At 46.5% G+C, this 24010-nt stretch overlaps 1 protein-coding gene across 2 annotated transcripts in view; it reads left to right on the plus strand.

The window, feature by feature from the left end:
- LOC138262082 (probable global transcription activator SNF2L1) overlaps positions 1 to 24010 on the plus strand; it is a 1420807-nt gene that overhangs the window by 82408 nt on the left and 1314389 nt on the right. For both annotated transcript variants that reach the window (XM_069211817.1, XM_069211826.1), the window contains exon 3: positions 2617 to 2783. In XM_069211817.1, the coding sequence (XP_069067918.1) occupies positions 2617 to 2783 (167 nt within the window). The remainder of the gene's footprint in view (positions 1 to 2616; positions 2784 to 24010) is intronic.

Below are 24010 nucleotides of genomic sequence, written 5' to 3' on the forward strand. Positions count from 1 at the left end.
TGGATTCCAATAACGATTCAGTGGAAGTCCCCAAGTTTTCCGTAATGATTAAGCGGAGGTCCACAGAAATAAAAAGGTTAATAAACGATTACCTAAGAAGCGAAAACGACCAGGCTTATGATTTAGGAACTCTGGAAAGGGTGATGCCCATAGGAAGTGGTCATCTAGGGGTGTAGTGACCCCAAGGGTAAGTAGCCTATTGGCTACTATCCTTGATTCCCCTTAGCGCCCCCTAAATTGAGTATTTAGGGGACCCCTGATACCAGATCCTCAGATCTTCACTAAACACAAAAGAAGGAGTGGACACGAAGCCTGCTGAACCCGAGCAACCAAGAAAGACATACTAGACACAGACTATTTTCAGTATTTTCAGAGTTACAGGGTAAAGCCTTCTACAGAAGATGAGTTAGTGTACATAGATGATTCTGTGATGTTATTCGGGCATAAATCAAACCTGATATTTATGTACCAGAAGTGAGATCACTATTTTCAGCCTACTGGCAAGTACGTTTTCCAAATTCTTAACATCATAATTCCCAATAGTGGCCCATAATCCATGCGAAAGAGCAGATCTTGCCCCGGCTTCAGTCAACCTGTCCATAAAGTCAACCTCCATCAAATCGGTTCCCCTCACCATGGTAGGGTACAGTTTCATATACCAGGAAGCAAATTCCTTAGTTATGTCTAAGGGGTTAGTTAGTAATGCTCCTTATGAGCTTTGAATTGCCACTACGGCCAAACTCGCTTCTCTGTGTTTCAATTGCATTGGAAGTAGTCTCCACTCGTTTTCTCTTTGCTCATAGTGTGTCCCTCGAATTCGATGTTGGGCATCTCCACCATGATTCTTTTATAACATGGGTTGAAGGTTTCCTTCTGTGGCATCCTCACAGTACTTCTTATGGAGTTTTTATTTCTGCTTCCACCTCTTGCTAAGTGATTACTGTGACCAAGTATCTTGTTATGGGGGAAGGAACACTGGCACTAAGGACCTGGTTAGCAGGTACCCACTGCACTTCAGTCAAAGTTATATCAAGAACCGGGCCAGGCAAAAAGTGGGAGGGGTTCTACAACCAGATCCTAGCTTCCTACAGTGCCAGGTATTGATGGTTGGTGCGGTTACATCTGATTTGTGTCTTGTTGTGTTTTTGTATGTGCTACGTTTGTAGCCCTTAGGCCCAGTCTGTGTCTTTTGACCTCCTCCTGTTTGTGCATGCATCTACCTTACTCACAGGTGATTGTGTCATAACTGATCAGTTGTTGGGATTCAGGGTATGTTATTTCTTCAGTTGTAGTTATTTAATGAAGATGTATAATATAAATTAAAAATGGTCTCTAAAGGCTATATGTACGAACACATTTTCCCATTGACACAGAATGGGAAAAACACTTTGATACATCTGGCCCTAAGTGACATGGAATAGACAACAAGAGGAACGCTTGAGGGGAAAAAATTCATTTTGATTCAGTTACCCTTCTATAATTCTATATATATGTGAATAGTCGCCAGTGCTTCTATGGTATCATTTGAGGGATTGGAGCTGTGCTTTCGAAATACTTTATCAAAAGATACATCTTTCATCAGGTCAGACTCTGGGGGTGATTCTGACCGCGGCGGACGGCGGTCGCCGCCCGCCAAACGGTTCCCGCCGAAAGACCGCTCCGCGGTCAAAAGACCGCAGCGGTCATTCTGGCTTTCCCACTGGGCTGGCGGGCGACCGCCGAAAGTCCGCCCGCCAGCCCAGCGGGAAACACCCTTCCCACGAGGACGCCGGCTCAGAATGGAGTCGGCGGAGTGGGAAGGTGCGACGGGTGCAGTTGCACCCCTCGCGTATTTCAGTGTCTGCAAAGCAGACACTGAAATTCTTCGTGGGGCCCTCTTACGGGGGCCCCTGCAGTGCCCATGCCATTGGCATGGGCACTGCAGGGGCCCCCAGGGGCCCGCAGCACCCCCTACCGCCATCCTGTTCCTGGCGGGAGACCCGCCAGGAACCGGATGGCGGTAGGGGGTGTCAGAATCCCCATGGCGGCGGAGCGCGCTCCGCCGCCATGGAGGATTCTCAAGGGCAGCGGGAAGTCGGCGGTACACCGCCGACTTTCCGTTTCTGGCCGCGGCTGAACCGCCGCGGTCAGAATGCCCAGCAGTGCACCGCCAGCCTGTTGGCGGTGCTACCGCCGACCTCCGTCATGGCGGTAATTACCGCCAGGGTCAGAATGACCCCCTCTGTGTCCTTTTTGCAGCAGTGTTAGGAAAATGGCATATTTATGAGATTTCTTTAATAATGCCTTGCTGTTATATACTGCTTCATTGTGCACTTTTGCCATTTCAAATGCTATAAGTAACCAGTATAACAATTACCCAACTGAACGATACACACTTTACTAACTATTGGAAGATGAAGGACAGAGTTGGCCTTGTAAGTATTCATCTATGCAGCATATCACTTTTTCCTTGTTTTAAATCACACACATAGAAAGTGCTCTAGTAATATGGCATTATCAGAGTTGGAATTAGTACATGAATGTATGAAGTAATAGTATATGAACTTGGAGAAATTTAGATTGTAGAATTAAGTACTGAAGAATAATTTTGTCTTCTTTTCTTGTTTTTAATTTCAGAAAACCGATCGATCTAAAAGATTTGAATTCTTGCTGAAACAGACAGAGCTGTTTGCTCATTTCATTCAGCCTTCATCACAGAAGTCGCCAGCCTCTCCACTCAAAGTCAAATTGGGTCGTCCACGAGTAAAACAAGATGAAAAACAGTGCTTACTTTCAGCTGGGGAGTATGTAGCTCTTTTCCTTCTTCTCTTTAGCATTGTCTTTGCCAAATAGAGTGATACTACCGGTTTTGTTAAGTATGGTATGAAATGTCCTTTACTGACTAAGTTTCTGATTTAGCTTTTGAAGGCTAGATTATTCTTTCTCAAATATGGTAGATATCTCATCTGCCTTATTACAAGTGACAAAGGAAATAGTGAACTTGTAGTTTGTTATACAGGATATCCCCCCATATTTGTGTTGAAGTAACACATTTGTCAGATTCTTAGTTTAGAATTTTGCAGAGTGGCTCTGACACAACCATGCCGGATGCCCCATCCACCATGTTACAGGTGCCATTTAGTGTTATCCACTTGTGATACTGTGGTTGGGACAATCTACAAAGTTTGTGACAGAGTACCCAGTCTTCCAAACTGTAAATAAACCCTACGCTTCTGACCTAGGAGCCATTTGAGCTTGGTTCTAATTGCTTCTTGACATCTAACCAGTAAAACCTGTGCTTTGTGGGATATCACTTTTTCTCTGTATTCCTAATATTGTCAATATGCAATGTCGATATGTAAAACAAAAATGGCAGTGTACTGTCAGACACGATCCAAAGTGCAAACCCTGATTACATTACAGATCTATACACAGCATGAAACACCTTTCTGTCACTGGAATAAAAACATGTTCTCTGTAATAATATACTTCAATGGTCCTTCAGGGTAGACCTCAACTACATATATTGATGTGAACAAATCCCATTTTGCAAAAAAAGGAAATTAGCTGGTTGCAAAGCATCATGTATTCTGAAATACTGAATGTAGTATTGCCGAAATCAATTAAATACATTTGCGTTATCAGCATTCAGAAAGATTTCCTATGACTGCATTTCTGTGGGATATTAGTTTCTGTCATTCTAGACACAAGTTTTAATAGCAAGTTGTGTATATGGGTGTGCAAAATGAATTATGCATGCTTGGCTGGTGATATTTTGTATACAGAAAAATAACTTGGGGTTTTGGGATGGCTCATTGATACCCCATTTTTCCACAGGGAGCATACTGTGCCTTTTTTTTCTGGACTAGGGATGGCAACACTGGCTGACGTGAGCATATGGATGGGACCTGTGTGTGGGTTCCATCTCTGGGTGGCTGAGGTGTGGGCTGGTGCTGTTGCTTGGGCTGCTCCATTGGTAATGATCCTTCCGCAGGTTCACGTCCGGAAACCTTGTTATGACTTTTCCTTTCAGTAGAGTCTTCTCGAAACCATTGAGTACTAGTGGGGTGATCCAAGAGCATCAATAAGCTATCAAGTTGGTAGTGACTGGTACAGGACATAGTTTTAATCAAAGCAATATTCTAGTCTGCACTTACTTGGAACTCCTTGTTGGTGGGAAATAATTGCAGCCCAAATCCCTACACATCTGTTCTTTTGCAGTGTTTTGTGACTTGTCTCTCTAAGAAATTGAATTCTAACTGCCGGGCTGCTGGGGTATTGTAATTAGCTAGCACGTAGTTATTGGAATTAAATAGACAAATTGCTCCAGAGCCTCCATGCAGCACCATCCAAGAATTGAAAAAGAACTACTAGATTGTCAGGGCTTTCCTTGTCTGGGCCGGATGAGGTTTCCTATGCTGAATCAAGTTAAGACACTTGGTGCTGCCCTTCTGTTAATGCCTTTAAATTTCAACTTTGCAACCATACTCTCTCATAGCCCAGAGATTTACTCAGAAGATATGGGTCATGGGAATAATGTGTTGGATGGCTAGTTGGCATTGTTTATGGTTAAATCTATAACAATATCTGGTTCTCTTCATACTTTACTTTTTAATGAAAAATATCTTGGCAAATGCTTTATGTTTGTTCGCCAAATGCCAGTTCAAGAATTTCACCACTAGCAACACAATACAAATGTCTATCCCTTGTAAACATGGCCTAAGTTCTAAAAATCAGCAGATAGGTCCAGAGTCCTGTTCCATGTATTCTTAACTGAAATATTCAGACAACCATCCTGTTTTGAGCACTCTAATGTTTTCAAGGGAAATGCGTTGGACACCTTGGACACTCAATTAAGAGCATCAAGGGGGCGCCAAGAGACGGGTTGGGACACAAAATAGTTTGCTTAGGAGCAGACTTCCTGTTTGGTCTCAAGATCCAACTACAAGTTTAATTGAAGCAACTTTAATATATTACATTGGAGTTGAAATTAGCACTTCTCCTGGCATGATATTTGCTCTCCAGTGGATCCTTCCTACGGGATTAAAAATGCACACATTCAAATTACAGGGCCAACGAAGAGTCATGTATTGTTATTTTTCATCACTTCTTCTCCGTGTCAGGAGTGGATAACTTGAGCACCTGATGTCTTCCTTGGAGACGATATTGGCTAGATTCTCCTTGAGAATGCTGTCATACCCAAGATGTCTCCTTTTCATGCCAGCCTGCTCTCTGAGAAGGCAGGCTTGCCAAAGGGCCTGGCAGAGCTGGAAGGTGGTCTGGGAGTGGGCTCTGGGGGCCCATGGGAGGCCTTGTAGTGCTGGGAGCGAGTGACCAGATGTAGGAGGCTGGCCTGGCTTGTAGTGGGTATCAAGGGGTACTTACACTCTGTACCAGGTCCAGTTATCCCTTACTAGTGTAGAAGAGGTGTTTCTAGCAGCTTAGGCTGATAGAAGGTAGCTATAGCAGAGCAGCTTAGGCTGAACTAGGAGACATGCAAAGCTCCTACTATACTACTGGTGTCATATGCACAATATCACAAAAAAACACAATACACAGATATACTAAAAATAAAGGTACTTTATTTTTATGACAATATGCCAAAAGTGTCTCAGTGAGTACCCTCAGTATGAGGATGCCAAAAATACACAAGACATATGTACACAATACCAAAAATATGCAGTAATAGCAAAAGGAAGTAATGCAAGCAGTGTAAAGTTACAGTAGATTGCAATAGGAGCACATAGGTATAGGGGCAACACAAACCATATACTCCAAAAGTGGAATGCGAACCACGAGTGGACCCCAAACCTATGTGAGCTTGTAGAGGGTCGCTGGGACTGTAAGAAAACAGTGAGGGTTAGAAAAATAGCCCACTTCAAGACCCTGTAAGGTAGGTGTAAAGTGCACCTACAACCCCCAGAGAGCACAGAAGTCGTGATAGGGGGATTCTGCAAGGAAAACCAACACCAGCAAAGCAACAACAGTGGATTTCCGGACCGGAGTACCTGTAAGACAAGGGGACCAAGTCCAAGAGTCGCGACAGTGTGGAGAGTGGGCAGAGACCCAGGAAATGCCAGCTGAGGGTGCGAAGGAGCTGCCACCAGGTGGAAGAAGCTTGGTGTTTTGCAAGAACGAAGAGGACTAGGAACTTCCCCTTTGGAGGATGGATGTCCCACGTCATGAAGAAGCTTGCAGAGGTGTTCCCACGCAGAAAGACCGCAAACAAGCCTTGCTAGCTGCAAGGGTCGCGGTTAGGGTTTTTGGATGCTGCTGTGGCCCAGGAGGGACCAGGATGTCGCCACTTGGATGAGGAGACAGAGGGGACACACAGCAAGTCAGGGAGCCCTCACAGAAGCAGGCAGCACCCGCAGAAGTACCGGAACAGGCACTTGGAAGAGGAGTGAACCGGAGTCCACCCAAAGTCAGAAAAGGGAGTCCCACGACGCCGGAGGACAACTCGGAAGGTTGTGCACTGCAGGTTAGAGTGTCGGGGACCCAGGCTTGGCTGTGCACAAAGGAAATCCTGGAAGAGTGCACAGGAGCCGGAGCTGCTGCAAATCACGCGGTACCCAGCAATGCAGTCTAGCGTGGGGAGGCAAGGACTTACCTCCACCAAACTTGGACTGAAGAGTCACTGGACTGTGGGAGTCACTTGGACAGAGTTGCTGAGTTCCAGGGACCACGCTCGTCGTTCTGAGAGGGGACCCAGAGGACCGGTGATGCAGTCTTTTGTTGCCTGCGGTTGCAGGGGGAAGATTCCGTCGACCCACAGGAGATTTCTTCAGAGCTCCTGGTGCAAGAAGGAGGCAGGCTACCCCCAGAGCATGCACCACCAGGAAACAGTCGAGAAAGCCGGCAGGATGAAGCGATACAAGGTTGCAGTAGTCGTCTTTGCTACTTTGTTGCAGTTTTGCATGCGTCCTGAGCAGTCAGCGGTCGATCTTTGGCAGAAGGTGAAGAGGGAGATGCAGAGGAACTCTGGTGATCTCTTGCATTCGGTATCTGAAGAATTCCCCAGAGCAGAGACCCTAAATAGCCAGAAAAGGAGGTTTGGCTACCTAGGAAGGAGGATAAGACAGTTAAGAGCCTATCAGAAGGAGTCTCTGACATCACCTTCTGGCCCTGGCCACTCAGAGCAGTCCAGTGTGACAGCACACCTCTGAATCCAAGATGGCAGAGGTCTGGGGCACGCTGGAGAAGCTCTGGGCACCTCCTCTGGGAGGTGCTGGTCAGGGGAGTGGTCACTCCCCTTTCCTTTGTCCAGTTTTGCGCCAGAGCAGGGCTGTGGGATCCCTGAACCGGTGTAGACTGGTTTATGCAGAGATGGGCACCATCTGTGCCCATCAAAGCATTTCCAGAGGCTGGGGGAGGCTACTCCTCCCCAGCCCTGACGCCTTTTTCCAAAGGGAAAGGGTGTAACACCCTCTCTCTGAGGAAGTCCTTTGTTCTGCCTTCCTGGGCCAGGCCTGGCTGGACCCCAGGAGGGCAGAAACCTGTCTGAGGGGTTGGCAGCAGCTGCAGTGAAACCCCGGGAAAGGTAGTTTGGCAGTACCCGGGTCTGTGCTAGAGACTCAGGGGATCATGGAATTGTCTCTCCAATGCCAGAATGGCATTGGGGTGACAATTCCATGATCTTATACATGTTACATGGCCATGTTCGGAGTTACCATTGTGACGCTATACATAGGTAGTGACCTATGTATAGTGCACGCGTGAAATGGTGTCACTGTGTAGTGGGTATCATCACTGTATGTGTCATCTTCTGTTTTGATGCTAGTGGTGGCTGCATATCCTTCCAGATTATAAAATCCATCAAATCATTTAGGTGATAATAGCAACATTGCACTTGCTTTCTCTGAAGGTATTGGTCATGACTCTTTTTCATATGCAGCTAGCTTTGTTAATGAGAAGATTAATGTAAGCATTTAATCTTCATACTGTCCCTCACCTATTTTCTGAGCTGTGTTGGTGATGCAAACATGTACACAGACAGATTCATAATTTGGAACAGCTGTAAGGCTGCACCTTTGAAAACTCACAAAATTGCCTTTTTAATAAGAATGGTTTTTATCCCTTCAGCTATTTTGACAACATTTTTCGAATTTAAAAAAAAAAAAAAGTCACAGGAAAAAAATCTTACCCTGCTCCTTTAGTTTTAGTCTCCATGGTGAATTCTACTTATATATGATAAAGACATCTAGGTGCAGATTCCTTACCTTAGAATATTCCCAGACCTCAGACTGAATATAGAATTTTTTTAGCTATCCCCTTGTTCTCCGGTAGGTGGCATCATTCAGCGTGTTGTTGTTGTTGTAGTACGCACCCTAGTACGCTGATCTCGGTTCCTTCTTTTTTCCACTACTAGCGAGGATCCAGAGCTCCCTTGAGTGACTTTTTGACTGACTTCCTTAGATGTTGAAGCCTAATGTGCATTTTTTCCATCTTTTTCCAAAGGTGTCTCCGGAAGAATGACATGTTGGTGGAGGACACCCACTTGGTGTGACTATGGTACCTGGAGATGGGTCATGACTCTCCATTGTGTACAAAGTGCAAGACTATAAACCCTAAGGCCATCCGTGAGCGGGTCATGAAGCTCTTGTTCACTCCCCAAGCGACTTCGCTCTGCTGTAGATCCTGTTCGCGTTCTAGTTCTCGAGGCTGCTGCCAAAGCGGCTCTCCTTGGTCTTATCTCACGCCAAGACTTCTTCAGGTAAGTCTCATAAGAAGATGTCCAAGAAGTCGAAACGCTCTTCAACTCCTCCACTTCTGATGGATACAACTACCTGTGGATTCCTCACCTCATGAATACTCCCATGGCGCCAGCATTCGACGGAAATCTTCTTACTAGTCTCTGCACGTCGACGAGGACGTCACTGTCTCGCACGCGACGCCGTCTGACGTCATACAGGCAATAAGAGGTCCTCGACGACGTGCAGACGTCAGTTCCCTTTTTTCCGTGCATTCGAAACGGTTATCTTCGAGGGAGCAACTGTTACTCTTGCGGTTACAGTGTATATCTTGCTGCGTACTCTTTCTCTGTGGAAATAATGTCGCAGAGAAAGTCTGGATTTAAGCCTTGTCGTGAGTGTGGAGGCAAGATGTCGGTGACGGATCCTCATTCCGATTGCCTTTGGTGTTTGAGCTCCGACCACGACGTCTCGACTTGTGATTCGTGTCAGCACATGAATCCGAAGGCCCTTAAAGAACGCGAGGCGAAGCTGTTTATGGCCAAGTCAAAGGAGAAGCATCATAAGAAAAAGTCTTCTCCAAGACATCGGCGTCATCGAGACTCCCGGCGCCGTAGAGAATCTCGGCGTCATTCAAGGGAGGCTCGTTCCAGGTCTCCGGATCGGCGCCGGAGGACATGGGAGGTCAGCCCCACGGTGACGCTGCATCCTTCGACGCCGTTGCTCTCTCTGGCGTCTCCAACTTCGCCTGGACAGGCGTCGGTGATTGAGGTATTGGAGCCTCAAGTTTTTTCTCCGGCGCAGACGCCGAGGCCGGCGTCGGGGTCGCCTCCGAGTCAGGCACCCCAGTATCCGGCTTTTCCCACCCCTGGAGCCGATAGTTCCGCATTCTTGAATGCGATGTATGCCATCTTCCAGCAGATGGCTCCAGGGGGTGCTCCGGCTGGGCCTTTGGCCTTTTCTTTGGGTGATCCTGCGCCTCTTCGGCCGGCACCCTTTATGCCCTTTCTCCCGTTTGGGAACGTGGGCTCGGCGCCAGTGTCGGCGCCGGTGGCCGCTCCGATGGCTTCGGAGGGATTGGCCCCAGGGATTCCCATCCCGTCGACGTCGAGATTTCGGCCTGTGAATCCGGTGGGTCCATCCGTTTCATCTGCTCTTCAGTCGGCGCCGAAGTTACCTGTGGCGCCGGATGCGGCGTCGGTGGCTTCGGAAGATCGGCGCCGATCTCCGACTTCGGCGGAGGTATTGTCGACTCCGCGGATTGAGCAACGACTGCATTCAAGGAGGCGTGCTCTCCGGGTACTAGAGGAGCAGGAGTACCAACGAGCTCTAGAGGAAGGAGAGCTAGAGGACTCGGGTGATGGGCTGCGTGGACTGGAGTCGGCCAGTGGGCTGGACACTTCCCCTGAGTGGGACCTTTCGTCCCCGGGGGAATATACCGAGGAAGCTGCTTCCTTTCATACAGTGGTACGGAAGGCAGCTAGTTTTTTGGACCTGCCTTTGCCGGTGGTGGAGGCGAAACAAAACCTTTTGACAGAGGTGTTGCATCCGGCCTCAGCCGCGGCGGAGCCTCTATTACCTTTTAATGACGCTCTGCTGGATCCGGTTTTAGAGGTGTGGAAGAAGCCGGCATCTTCCCCAGCAGTTCACAGAGCCGTGGCCAGGAGGTATCGGACGGCTCCAACTGATCCTGGTTTCCTATCTAGGCACCCTACGCCGGAGAGCTTGGTTGTGCAGGCCTCCTGTTCGTCCAAGTCAGCGCCTGGTTCTTTTCCGACGGTGCCTGGGGACAGAGACTCAAAAAAGCTGGAGGCGCAGTCAAAGAAGATTTTTTCGTCCTGCAGTCTGGCATTAAAAGCCACCAATGCAACCTGTATCCTGGGGAGGTATATTCATGCTCTGATGGATGACATCTCCTCTTCGTTTACAGAGCTTCCCCAGGGTCTTTTGGATCTTGTCTCTGATGCCCAGGCTGCTGCGACCCAAATTATCCAGACGGGACTGGATACCACCGACTCGGTAGCCAGAGCAATGGGCACAACTGTGGTGGAAAGGAGACAGGCCTGGCTCCGTAACTCGGGCTTTTCGGCAGATGTGCAGTCCACATTGTTGGATCTCCCGTTTGATGGGGACAAACTGTTTGGGGCTAAGGCTGATTCGGCCTTGGAACGGTTTAAGGAGAGCAGGGCCACGGCTAAGTCGCTGGGACTCCAAGCTCCTTCTTCCACGGCCTCTTCCAGATTCTTCAGGAGGTTTCGTGGATTTGGGCGTGGCTCTTCCTCCTCTTCCTTTCGGGGAAGATATCAGCAACCTGCCTCTTCCCATCCCTATAGATCTTTTAGGGGGAGGGGTAGGGTCCGCACCAGGGGAGCTTCTCAGCAGCACTCTGCCTCTTCCTCATCCTCTGGCGGGGTGCAGCAGGGGAAGCAGCCTTAGGCTTCCACCATTTCCCACTCACTCCTCTCCTGTAGGGGGAAGATTACAGCATTTTCTCACCAAATGGGAGACTGTTACGTCGGACACTTGGGTTCTCAGTGTTGTGGGAAAAGGCTACACCCTTCCCTTTCGGGAGTTTCCGCCCCTCATCCCGCCCCGCCCTTCGTATTGTTCACAAGAACACCGCCTGTTGCTAGAACAGGAGGTAGAAGTCCTCCTTTTAAAGGGCGCGGTGGAGTTGGTCCCGGAGCAGGAAAGGGGTCAAGGAGTTTACTCAAGGTATTTCCTGATTCCCAAGAAGGATGGTCGTTTGAGACCAATTCTGGACCTGAGGATCTTGAATTGGTTCCTCAAGCAGGAAAAGTTCAAGATGCTGACCCTAGCACAGGTGCTTTTGGCGTTGAACATGGAAGACTGGATGGTGTCTGTCGACTTGCAGGATGCTTACTTTCATATCCCGATACTCAAGTCACACAGGAAGTATCTCCGGTTTGTGGTGGGATCGCAACACTATCAGTTTGCGGTCCTTCCGTTTGGTCTTACTTCAGCACCTCGAGTCTTCACGAAGGTGATGTCGGTGGTTGCGGCAGAGCTCAGAAGGAAGGGGATAGCAGTATTCCCTTACTTGGACGATTGGTTAATCAAAGCCAAGTCCCCGGAGCTTGTGTTGCGTCATCTGCAGTCAACAACCCAGTTGTTGTTCGACCTGGGCTTTTCGGTGAACGAGCCCAAATCTCACCTAGAGCCCTCTCAGCGCCTCCTGTTCATAGGGGCAGTACTGGATACAACATTGGGTCGGGCCTTTCCTCCGCCTCAGCGGATTCAAGATATTCAGGATTTGGTTCCAATGTTTCGAAATGGAGCGGTAGTTCCAGTCCTCAAGGTCCTTCGTCTGCTCGGTCTTTTTGCCTCCTGCATTCTGTTGGTCACGCATGCTCGCTGGCACATGAGGGCTCTTCAGTGGTGCCTCCGAAGGCAGTGGTCTCAACACAGAGGGGATCTAGAGGGTACTGTCAAGATCTCCAGAGATGCTGCTGTGGATTTGAAGTGGTGGATTGCAAGCAACAATCTTTCACAAGGAAAGCCGTTCCAGCAGTCGCCACCAGTGACAACAGTCATAACGGATGCTTCCACTCTAGGGTGGGGAGCTCATCTGGGGGATCTGGAGATCAAAGGTCTTTGGTCTCCAGAGGAACAGATTTTTCACATCAATCTGTTAGAGTTACGGGCTGTACGTCTGGCTCTCAAGGCCTTCCTCCCTTCCCTTCGTGGTCAGTCGGTACAGGTCCTAACGGACAATACTACCACGATGTGGTACATAAACAAGCAGGGAGGAGTGGGGTCGTACCTTCTCTGCAGAGAAGCTCTTCGACTATGGTCCTGGGCAAAGGACCATCGGATTTGCTTGATAGCAAACCATCTGGCCGGAGTTTTGAACGTGCGTGCGGACAGTCTCAGTCGCCACTTCTCGGCAGACCACGAGTGGCGTCTCCATCCAGATCAAGTCCGTTTAATCTTCCAGAAGTGGGGGTTTCCTCGGGTAGATCTGTTCGCCACTCGAGAGAACGCGCATTGCCGTTGTTCTGCAGCCTTCAATATCCGATGCAGGAAGCGTTGGGGGACGCGTTTCAAATGACCTGGTGCGGCCAGTTGCTTTACGCGTTTCCTCCCATACCCTTGATTCCTCGAGTATTGAGGAAGATTCGCCAAGACCGGGCTCTAGTAATCTTAATAGCTCCGGATTGGCCAAGGAGGGTGTGGTACTCCGATCTTCTCCAACTCTCAACGTGCCCGCCGCTCCGTCTCCCTTTCAGGGCAGACCTCCTCTCGCAGTCGCAGGGGCAGGTTCTACACCCCAACCTCCAGAGTCTGCACCTACATGCCTGGAGATTGAACGGGGCAACCTGAGTTCCTTCTCTCTCCCGCCTGAGGTAGTGGATGTTATATTAGCGGCCAGGCGACACTCCACTAAATCTATCTACGCTAATAGGTGGTCTAAATTTGTTGCGTGGTGTGGAGAGAGGCAGATTGATCCCTTACATGCTCATCTATCGGACATTTTGTCTTTTGCTCTATCTCTGGCGCAAAAAGGTTGTGCAGTGGCTACCATTAAAGGTTATTTATCGGCCTTGTCAGACTTCATATGTCTTCCAGACCAACCATCTTTATTTAAATCCCCTATTGTTATCAGATTCTTGAAAGGTCTTCTAAATCAATATCCTCCAAAGCCATTCGTTATGCCGCAATGGGATTTGTCCTTAGTCCTGACTTTCCTTATGGGGTCCCCTTTTGAACCTATGCATTCTTGCCCCTTGAGGTATTTGGTTTTAAAAACAGTCTTCCTGATAGCTATAACATCAGCAAGGAGAGTGAGTGAGTTGCAGGCCTTATCAGTAAAACCCCCTTATACAACTTTTTATGGGGATAAGGTGGTGTTGAGGACCAAGGCTGCTTTCCTCCCGAAGGTTGTTTCACCCTTCCATTTGGCTCAGGCAATTACTTTGTCCACGTTCTATCCTCCGCCTCATCCTTCCAAAGAGGAAGAAAGACTGCACCGTCTGGACCCAAAGAGAGCGTTGAGCTTCTTTATTGATAGAACAAAGGATTTCAGGCTGGAGGATCAGCTGTTTATTGGATACGTGGGCAAGAGGAGAGGAAAGGCAGCCCACAAGAGAACACTATCCAGGTGGGTTGTTCTTTGCATTAAAATATGTTACTCTTTGGCAAAGAAGGATCCTCCTGAGGGCATTAGAGCTCATTCCACCAGAGCTAAGTCGGCCACTTCGGCCTTAGCCAGAGGTGTTCCTGTGGTCGACATCTGCAAGGCCGCAACTTGGTCGTCCCTTCACACTTTTGCAAAACATTACTGTTTAGATTCTGAGGTTAGAAGGGACGGCCATTTTGCACGGTCAGTGCTGCAGGATTTCTTGGTTTGACCATTTAGGCACCCACCGCCGGGCGTGGTACTGCTTTGGGACTCTATTCATGAGGTGAGGAATCCACAGGTAGTTGTATCCATCAGAAGAACGAGTTACTTACCTTCGGTAACGACTTTTCTGGTGGATACATTAGCTACCTGTGGATTCCTCACGGTCCCACCCGCCTCCCCGTTGCCTTTATGGTCTTGCCAAGTAATCCTTGAGTGCGCTCCTCTTGGTCCTTGAGGGTGCAATAGATGTATATATATAATATATTTGTATATATATATGTGTATATGTGTATATATCTTTATGTATATACTTGGTGTGTGTATATATTTTAAAAGAGAGAGTTTTTTATATATATATATATATATATGTACATAAAAAGATTTACAGTTATTCATACAATGTGGTGTATTTTACAATATAATGGACGTTGCCTTGCTCTTTCATTGCATTGCCTGGTTGTTCTCATGCACGTAAAAAATGATTGGTACTGACGTCTGCACGTCGTCGAGGACCTCTTATTGCCTGTATGACGTCAGACGGCGTCGCGTGCGAGACAGTGACGTCCTCGTCGACGTGCAGAGACTAGTAAGAAGATTTCCGTCGAATGCTGGCGCCATGGGAGTATTCATGAGGTGAGGAATCCACAGGTAGCTAATGTATCCACCAGAAAAGTCGTTACCGAAGGTAAGTAACTCGTTCATCGCTGTCATTCTTCAGACGACGCAAGGGAACAAAGCCACCAATCCTGACCTCGCTTGCTGGTGGTTCTGGTTTCAGAAACGTGGTGTACTCTATGCACCCCTGAATTTCCTGGAGCTGGAGCAACCCCAGCCCATCTCTGAGAGTTTTATGAGGAGATGAGCCTCATTTTTGGGTAGCCAAATCCCTCTGTAGCCCCTTTGGGATTCATGGGTTTGCACTGGTCTTCAATTAAGGCTTTGCTGGCAGATCCACCCTCGGCACTAATCAACCCCATAAGATCAGTTGGTGGATCAGGATCCACAACTTTGCAATCACTTCTGGGGACCATTCCAGTGGCGCTGTTCCCGGCGCTGGTGATGGGAACCCATTGTAATTCCTGATGTGGAGTTGGACCGGCGTTGCACGACATTGATTTCAGCGGTGACTAGGGTCACTTGGCTTGCATTGGAGACAAGACCCTATTTCACTGAAGGGCTTACTGAGGAACATGATTAGAGGGGATCAGAAGATTCATATTCCCTCAATGATCTATCTTGATAGAGGTGCTTCAACCGAGGAGTACCCCTTTCAGAGCCCCTACTGCCCTTCAACAAAGCCTTTACTGATATCCTGCTCGGGACCTGGGCCAAGCCTTGCACAGACAGTCCTGTGCACAGGTCTGTTGCTCACTGCCATCGCTATCCCTGATGTGTCCTTTCATCCGGGCTGTTCAGAACACTGTGCTATTTTAGGCTTATCCTCTGAAACAGCAAGTCCAGGATATTCAGGCTATGATTCCGATGTTTGAGCCTCTATCCTGGATTTCGTTGAGACTGACTGAATCTGCTGGCTGCCATTGCCTCATGCATCCAGTTGGTACAATGTGCCCATTGTATATGCGGGGCTCTGCAGTGGGACTTAGAGACCCAGTGGGCACAACATCAGGGAAATCTCTCTGAATGGTCCAAATTTCATTGGGAACTTGATATTGCCTGCAGTAGTGGCTCACGGACCACAACTGGGTCAGCGGCAGATCTTTCTCTTTTCTCCACCCAGAGCTAACAGTGGTGACAGATCTGTCACTCCTGGGCAGGAGCAGCCATCCGCAAGCAGTGGATATCGGAGGACTCTGGTCTCTGGCAGAGTCCGGGCTTCACAACAACCTCCTGGAACTCCAGACAATCCAGTTGGCATTGAAAGCCTTTCTTCCTTTGTTCAACGGAAGGCTAGTGCAAGTGTTTATGGACAATACAACTGCCATGTGATACTGCAACAAACAGGGCGAGATTGGATTGTGGATCTTTTGTCAAGCGTCCCTGCGCCTCTGGAATGGCTGGAATGTTGGGGCATTTCCCTGGAGGTTCATCACCTAGCGGGCTCTCTGAACGCCATAGTAGAGAAACTCAGCTGTCGATGCCTAGCAGATCACAAATGACATCTTCATCCGGAGGCGCTGGAAGATCTCTCCCTAGACTTGAGAGAGCCTTGGTTAGGTCAGTTCATCACCGACAAGAACACGCAATGTCAGCACTTCTGCACACTGAAGTTTCCGCGGTGGCTCTCGCTTGGAGAGGCATTTCGTCTCCAGTGGAGCTAAGTAATCTCTTACACCTCTCCACCAATACTGCTTCTGTTCAGAGTTCTCAAGAAGATCAAGAACAACGGGCCCAAGCTGTCTTAGTGGCGCCAGACTGAGCACGGAGAGTATGGTATCCTGAACATGAGCATATCGCCTCCAGTCAGGTAGCCCATTCGGGAGAATCTTATGTCACAGCAACAGGGCGCAGTACTGCACCAGAACCTGTCCACTATCCACCTTCATGGATGGAGCTTGAGAAGCGATAGTTGAGGGTGTTGGATCTCCCTCACAAAGTATATTTTTTCTTGCAGCTAGGCGTTCTTCTACGAAAACCATCTACATCTTCTGATGGGACAGGTTTGTGGCTTGATGTACATCCAAATCAGTTGATCCTCTGTCTGTACCCTGGTCTGAAGTTCTCCTTTTTGTTCTTTCTGTAGCCTGCAAAAGCTTTGCTTTATGCACAGTAAAAGGATTGCTTTTGCTATTTCCACTTTCTTAAGATTGCCGGAACAACCCTCCCTGTTTAAATCATCTGTTGTGACTAGATTCCGTGAAGGTTTACAGCATATGTTTCCTCCCAAGCCCTACATTATGCTCCAGTGAGACTTGAATTTAGTTCTCAACTTCCTTATGTTTTCTCCTTTTAAGGCAATGAACAGCTGCCCTTTATGGCTCCTGACAACCAAAACTGTGTTCTTGTGGCGATAACATCTGCTAGGAGGGTTAGCAAATTGCAAACACCTTTGATTGATCCTCCCTACACTTCAATCTTCCCAAACAAGCTGGTTCTTAGAACCCCATCGTCCTTTTTGCCAAAGATGGTTACACCTTTTCACATCAGGCAAAACATCACTCCCCCCCCCCCACTCAGCCTCCTGAAGAAGAGGAGAGACTCCAAGGTCTGGATCCAGAAAGAGAATTATTGTTGTATATCCATTGTACCAAAGAATACTCGGTGGACGATCAACTCTTTGTTGGATTTGCAGGGGCAAAGAAAGGGAAGTCCATTCAAAACAGAACCATTTCTTAATGGAGGGTCCTTTGCATTAAGATCTGCTATGCAATGGCCAAGAAACAGCACTCTGAGGGCTTAAGAGCTCACCCCACCAGAGCTACAGCTGGGACCACTGCGTTAGCTAGAGGAGTCCCAGCCCTGGACATCGGTAAAGCAGCTATGTGGGCATCTCTGCACATGTTCGTCAAACATTATTGCCTCATCAGTCATGTCCAGCTAGATGAGCACTTTGCCCATTCGGTCCACCAGGACTTGTTAGTCCGCAGACCCACCGCCAGGGAGAGATTGCTTCGCTATCTATTCTAACATAAGAAGCCAAACAATACAAATTTCTACCAGATTAACAACTTACCTTCAGTAGCTCCTTATCTGGTAGAGACTCTCTTGAGCCGCAGATTCCTTAATTATCCTCCTCGTTCTGCGAACTGAACCCTAACATTGAGATACTTTGGGGCCTCAATTATGGTGCACTAGTCATTCTTCCTCAGTTTGGCCCCGTGCTTCTAGTGAGGAAAAACAGTCAAGAACTGAGGTCAACTCACTGGGGTGTCACCTATATAGGCCCCGCGCACGTCACTTCCGGTGTTGATGATGCCACGCAGAACTGAACGACGTCACCTACCAGTGTACAAGAGTATTGCACAAAATGTCCAGCTTCAGTCTGATGCCTGGCAATATTTTTATGGTAAGGAATCTGCAGCTAGATAGTCTCTACCAGATAAGGCATTACCAAATGTAAATAACTTGTTATTCTAGTTCAGACCCAATTTTGCGATTTCATATAAGTACTTTGTTTTTCTTGTGTCTTCATATGACCGTGTTACTGCATTAGTATTATTGAGGGCCTGGAGGGTTATATAAGAGTTCACATTACAATAAATTACCCAGGCTAGACATAGATCAGCCCTTTATAATTTATGCTTAGAAAGTTGTGTGCCTGTTGGGCTGTTATATCTGCAAATTGTACTTGAAGGAGTGATTATTGTTCTGGGATCTGTTCCTGGGTGATGGGATGATGTAGTTATCTTGGAAATAGCCATTGTTTCACCTTTCCTCTGATTGGTAAATGCTCCTGAATGCTTCACATCTTGGCTGCTAGTGTGTTCTAGAGGTTGGTGGCTGAGGAAACTGTGCCTCCTATGGATTTCTTACACTAAGGTATTACGATGTTGTTAGGATCCGTGGGGCAAGCCTGGTGTAGAGAGTCCTATTTTGATTCCGTTGCTTGAATTTAAATTGTAGTTATAGTGCCCTTTTTCCTTGGGAAACTATGTGAATGATGTGGATTCCCTTGAATGTTGCTAATCTAGCCGCAGATAGCCAGTATAGTGATTGTAGGACTAAAGTTATGTGTTCTTTTGGGTTGAGGTGGAGGTGGAGAGGAAGTCTGAGGCAGCCTCTTGGATTAATTGTATTTAGCTTATGATATAACTGGTGGTGGCAAGGTATAGTCTCTTGACATAGTCATGCTTGGAGATGACAAGGCATCATATACTTATATAAAGAGTCCCTGGGTGCGGGTGCGTATGATGTGCAATAGTACCCATAAATGCAAACTGAAAGGTCAGATGGGGGGGTAACGGTCTGCGTTTTGCTGGTTATGGTTTCCGACCAGGTGTGTGTATGGGCTCAAAGCCTCAGCCTACTCAGAAATCAGTGTTAAATTATGTCTTGTCAACCCAGTGGTCAAGTTTTATACCAGCTGAGTAGTTGACACTGCAACATATCTCACCCATGTTGGTAGTGAGTCTCCTTTCATGGGAGCGGTTTTCATTTTTAGCCTCAGTGTGTACTACAAAGACATCCCATGCTTCGAACCCGGCGCGTAGTTGACCTTTTGTTTCCTAACATACGTAAAATGCTTGCCTCTGCTTTGGCCATTGCAACACTGTCTGAAGCCACTGAGAGACATTCTGTGGATTAGGGGCCTCATTGCATGGCTATTTGTCGCTTGAACAATATGAATGCTAGATCTATAAATCTGTGGAGGTACCTGTCCTTCTTGACCCTGTGGCGGATTCCAGTAGGCAAAATTCCAGGGTGATAATCAAAGTGTGTTCTGTTATTGCAGATATTTGAGCCGTGATAGTGTGCCAGGTGTCCAGTAGAGAGGGACACTGCCAGACCATATGGTCGAATTTTGCCTTGACAAAATGTACTAGCGGAGCACAACCATTTTTTTTCTTTCTTTCTTTCTTTTTTCTAAAATATTGATAATCAAAAAGTCAAAAAAAGTCAAATATGACTATATAATTAGTAAATTGTGATAGACTGTCCACAATCCATATACATTCATATATTATTAACCTCAAGCAATGTAGGTTCTCATAATTTTATATAATGAAAATATTTATTTCAAAAATTGGTGACAATAATAAATAACATACAACACTAAACCCCTACAGTAGACAACCAATCAACATAAAAGACATAATGTAAATAGATACAATAAAAGTCCATAATCTAACACAGAAATAAACTATGAGTCAAAGGACCGGATGATATTTTGTCAAATCCACATGTAATATCAGCCGACACGTGTTTTGTCCACACATTGGACTTCTTCAAGGCTTAATCTCTCCCTTTACCACTTGTATCTCCAAGTGATATTCAAATCTCTTGGTATTGTCCGCACTAAGCTTGTTCATTGTACAAAAAAAACGCAACTGATTTTCATTTTTTTGATAATATAATTTTAGTTCATCAGCTTATAGTTGGTCCTGTATCCTCGTAACATCCGCATAATAGCAATCCGCGTCCCGTGTTGCTTCGTTGCAATACCAACAAAGGTGTGTGCCTTGAGCAGGGCACATCTCGGGCACTTAGGGGCTGAGGAGTGGAACACGCGTTTAATTTGCTGTGGAGATAAATATGCTTGATGTTCGTAATTGAACTGAGTGTAACGAAATCTGGGGCCAGATTGAATCCAGAGAATTTTTTCAGTAGTGCTTCTGCCCACCAGTAGGTGACATAATGTGGCAGAACCCTGGCTTTTTACTGCAGAAGAAGTGACATAGCGTAGCCACATACAGTCTCCACTTCTGAACACTGACAGTTTAGTTCTTTGTGCCATGTCTGCATTCACTTGGGTTACTGCTGTGGCTCCTTCCCTGACAACGTCTGCACTCTTGGTCCCACTTTCAGACCATTATTGATGCTAATTCTAGCGTTTATGCCATCTCCATGGTCCATGCCAGTTTCCACTGCACCAAGGCCATGCCTGGCTTCACAGGTGCAGATTGTCCAGAACCCAAACCAGTGTCGGCCCGAGCTCCGCCAATGTCATGCTACAAAATAACTAAAGCATAACCAGTTGTAGTGCTGCCTGATTTTTTTCGATGCCTCTTCTGCATTGACACTGTGAGCGGAGACTGCTTTCTCTTTTTGCTCTACTCTGATCCAATACTAAAACAGGGAGCATCCGAAGATACTGATGATGATGAAGGGCAAGACTTGCTTCACCCTCATTATTCTATTGATGATGCCTTATAACTTGGTTTACAAAATGCCAGTGGGCTTGCTCCGCCCCTAAACAGAGCTTTATTTTCCACACAGGCCACAAAGGGAGAAAACTGCCTTGTTTGCGGTAGTAGTTTGGAGGGCGGCTCAGTCACTAGAACTGCAATTGCCCTCCTTTGAGACTAAAGCACATGATTCTCCAAATTGGGCCAGTAACATTGAAGACTATTCTCCCACTCAGTGTCCTCCTCATGGATGCCTTGATGGCTGTGGTTGGAACCATGTTCTTGTCCACACATTGGTCAGCAAATAGCCAGGTTGCATTCACTAGAGCTAGGTGAGACAGATTTCCTCATCAATCACCCTACCCCAAAAAGTCTTATTGTGCAGGTTTTGACCAGTTAGGTGAATCCTATTTTATTTTTGACCAATTCCCCCGTACAGAAAATCCATAAGCATTGATGCTTTAGGCAAACATTTTTTTTTCTGGCAGTTTGGCACTGAGGTTCACAACACAGTCTGCGTGTATGGCCGGTACATGGCCAGCGAAATCTGGAATGCAGTCCTGAAAAGCCTTTTGGCCTCTCTGGCTCAGACCATGTGTCACTGATTGGCATACCCTATGATGGGTCTAGACTTTTCGGAGAGAAAGAAGACTTTGTACTGGACAGTAGGACCACAGCATATTCCTTGGGGCTGTTGACTGCTGCTATAAAATTCTCCCATTACTTCTGCAAATTTAGGTGCTCTTCCAGAGCATTAGTCTATAGACAACGGCAGACTTCTGAGCCAGTGCTGAACTAGACATTTAACACTTTAGGGCTGCAAACGTGGCACTTGCAGATACCACCCTGAAAAGTAGTAAGTTCCCCTCAGTACACACCTTCGGTTTCAGATATTTCATTCAGTCAGAAACCACTCCATATTCTCAAAATAAACACCTTTGAATGCTAAGGTAATAGAAACATATATATTTGAATTGGATAAAAGCAAACATCTATGTTATTCAAAATTTGGAATCAGTACATAAAATACCAACATACAAAATTCATAGTACATTCAGAAAGAAAGCTAAGACAGATTAATCAATATGTTTTTGTTGCATACATCTCTACTTTGTTGTCACTGGACATTTGTCCAGCTTTATTCCTATTCACAAAATGGCCAGTGCTTGTAGATAATGTTAATAACTGTCTTGTTGACTCTTTTCAATGGTAGGTTTAGATAAATTCTATCTTCTCCAGGGGTAAAATCAGATGTAAGTAAGACATATAATTTATAAACATCTGTAAATCAAAAAAACATTTCACAATTAAAAATATAAACTTGTAATGTATATATGATATGGGAAAACACGGAACAAGGTAAACAAATGAGACAAATCATCTTTTTAAACAATGATTTACATTCCATAATTAATGACAAGAACTTTATTGGTTAAAAATAATTATACTCCTGGGACCAAATGGCATTCAGTCAATCAAACATTCTAATAGGAAACCTTACACTGGGCAGCAGTGGCACTGGTTCTGTAACTCCACTCTACCTGCTGTAGTAGCCAGCAGTCCACTTTAGTTTATCTTCACTAGCTCAAGTTCAACTGGTAGGAGGCAAGATACATTATTTCCTCCTAGTTTGGCGATGTATCACGTGCAATGGGTGTGTCTTTCAGATTGCTCAAATGAGCTATGTCCTGTGTTTCATTCTCTCCACCCCTCACCTTCCTCCTGTACCATAAAGAATTTTGAAGGAGTAGCTGCCCATCCTGCTGAAGGAGGTTTATCTCTTGTTCTCCAAAGTTTTTCTTTCTTTTAAAACAAATGTTATTGATTTTGATTTTTGAATTGAGAATATGTCCCTGGAGACTGACATTCCTAACCAAAAAAAAAACAATAATGAAAAAAGGCATTAACAAAAGCAAATGCCTGTACGGTCAGTCCCACCCGACCTCCACCCACATTATAGCCATAAGACACAAGTCTAATTATTAGATCACTTGTTCTGCACCCTCCTCTATCATCCCTTGAACATTTGGATTTCATCATGAACCAGTTAACTGATGGAACGGACAGGTTCTAATTCAGTGCCCTATAATCCGCCCACACCTTCCACACCATGGTGTGATTCTTTGGACAGCCTCGAGCCTTGTACACAGCCACTCCCAAGCCCATACAGCAGTCCATCCCACTTTTCCACACTGCCAAGTACAGGGATGGGAGGTCGTGTTCTTCCACTCTTGTGCTTCATCTCGGTTTGACATAGTCAGGCCCAAAAATAATAATGAAAGCTTGTATCTATTTATTTTTAAAACTTTATTTATATTTTACCAAAAACATACATCTATGTCATACGGTGTCACATAGAGAAGGAGGCAGGTAAACACTGGCGATTCCATTGTACAATAGAAAACAACATTACAACAGTTTTGTATCCATTTCCACCCTCAAGCAGTCCAACCCGCATCTTTAGGATGTGCAGCAGAATTCCCCCCGAATTATTAGTAGGAGGTCTCTGTCTCCATGTTTTACATCCCCGTTATCTCCCCCACAGTAACCCCTGAATCTTCATCCTCACTATCTGAAGAGGTTAGGGTTGAGTCCAGATCTGAAAAAACTGCACATATTTCTTTCCATTCGGCTATGTCCTCGGGGGCCTTGTCATCATGCCTGTTTATTTTCATATGCATCTCTTCTGCTACGGCCCATTTCAAGATATCCACTCTCCAGCTGGCATAGTCCAGGCCCTAGCGACCCATCCACGTTATGGCGACCCTATGCTTTGCTAACACCGATGAAAGATGCAAAAACTTAAATTGCATCTTTCTACGTTTGGATGAGGAATATTGCCAAGGAGACAACTCTGGGGCGACTGATCAAACTTCAAACCCACCACCCTTTGTATTTCTGTAGTCACTTGTGCCCAGAAGTCCCGTACTGTCCTACAGTGCCAAGCCAAATGCAAGAAATCTGCTGCCCCACTTCTGCACCTTGGACAAGTGTCAGAACGTGCAGCAGATCGATCCTCTGCAGCCCTCTGGGAGTAAGATAGGTTCTATGAAGGAAATTATAATGGAGTAATTTAAAACGGGCATTACAAGAGACAGTGTGTAAGAGCATTTACTCAAGCCCAGTCACTCTCTTATAAGGGGAAAGTGAAGTCCTGGTCCCAAGCCACTCAGGCCAGAGGCGATGGGCCTATAACATCTGAATGCAAGGCTTTATACAATAAGGAGATCAGG

Source organism: Pleurodeles waltl, chromosome 2_1 (assembly GCF_031143425.1).
Source record: "Pleurodeles waltl isolate 20211129_DDA chromosome 2_1, aPleWal1.hap1.20221129, whole genome shotgun sequence".
Classification (NCBI taxonomy): domain Eukaryota; kingdom Metazoa; phylum Chordata; class Amphibia; order Caudata; family Salamandridae; genus Pleurodeles; species Pleurodeles waltl.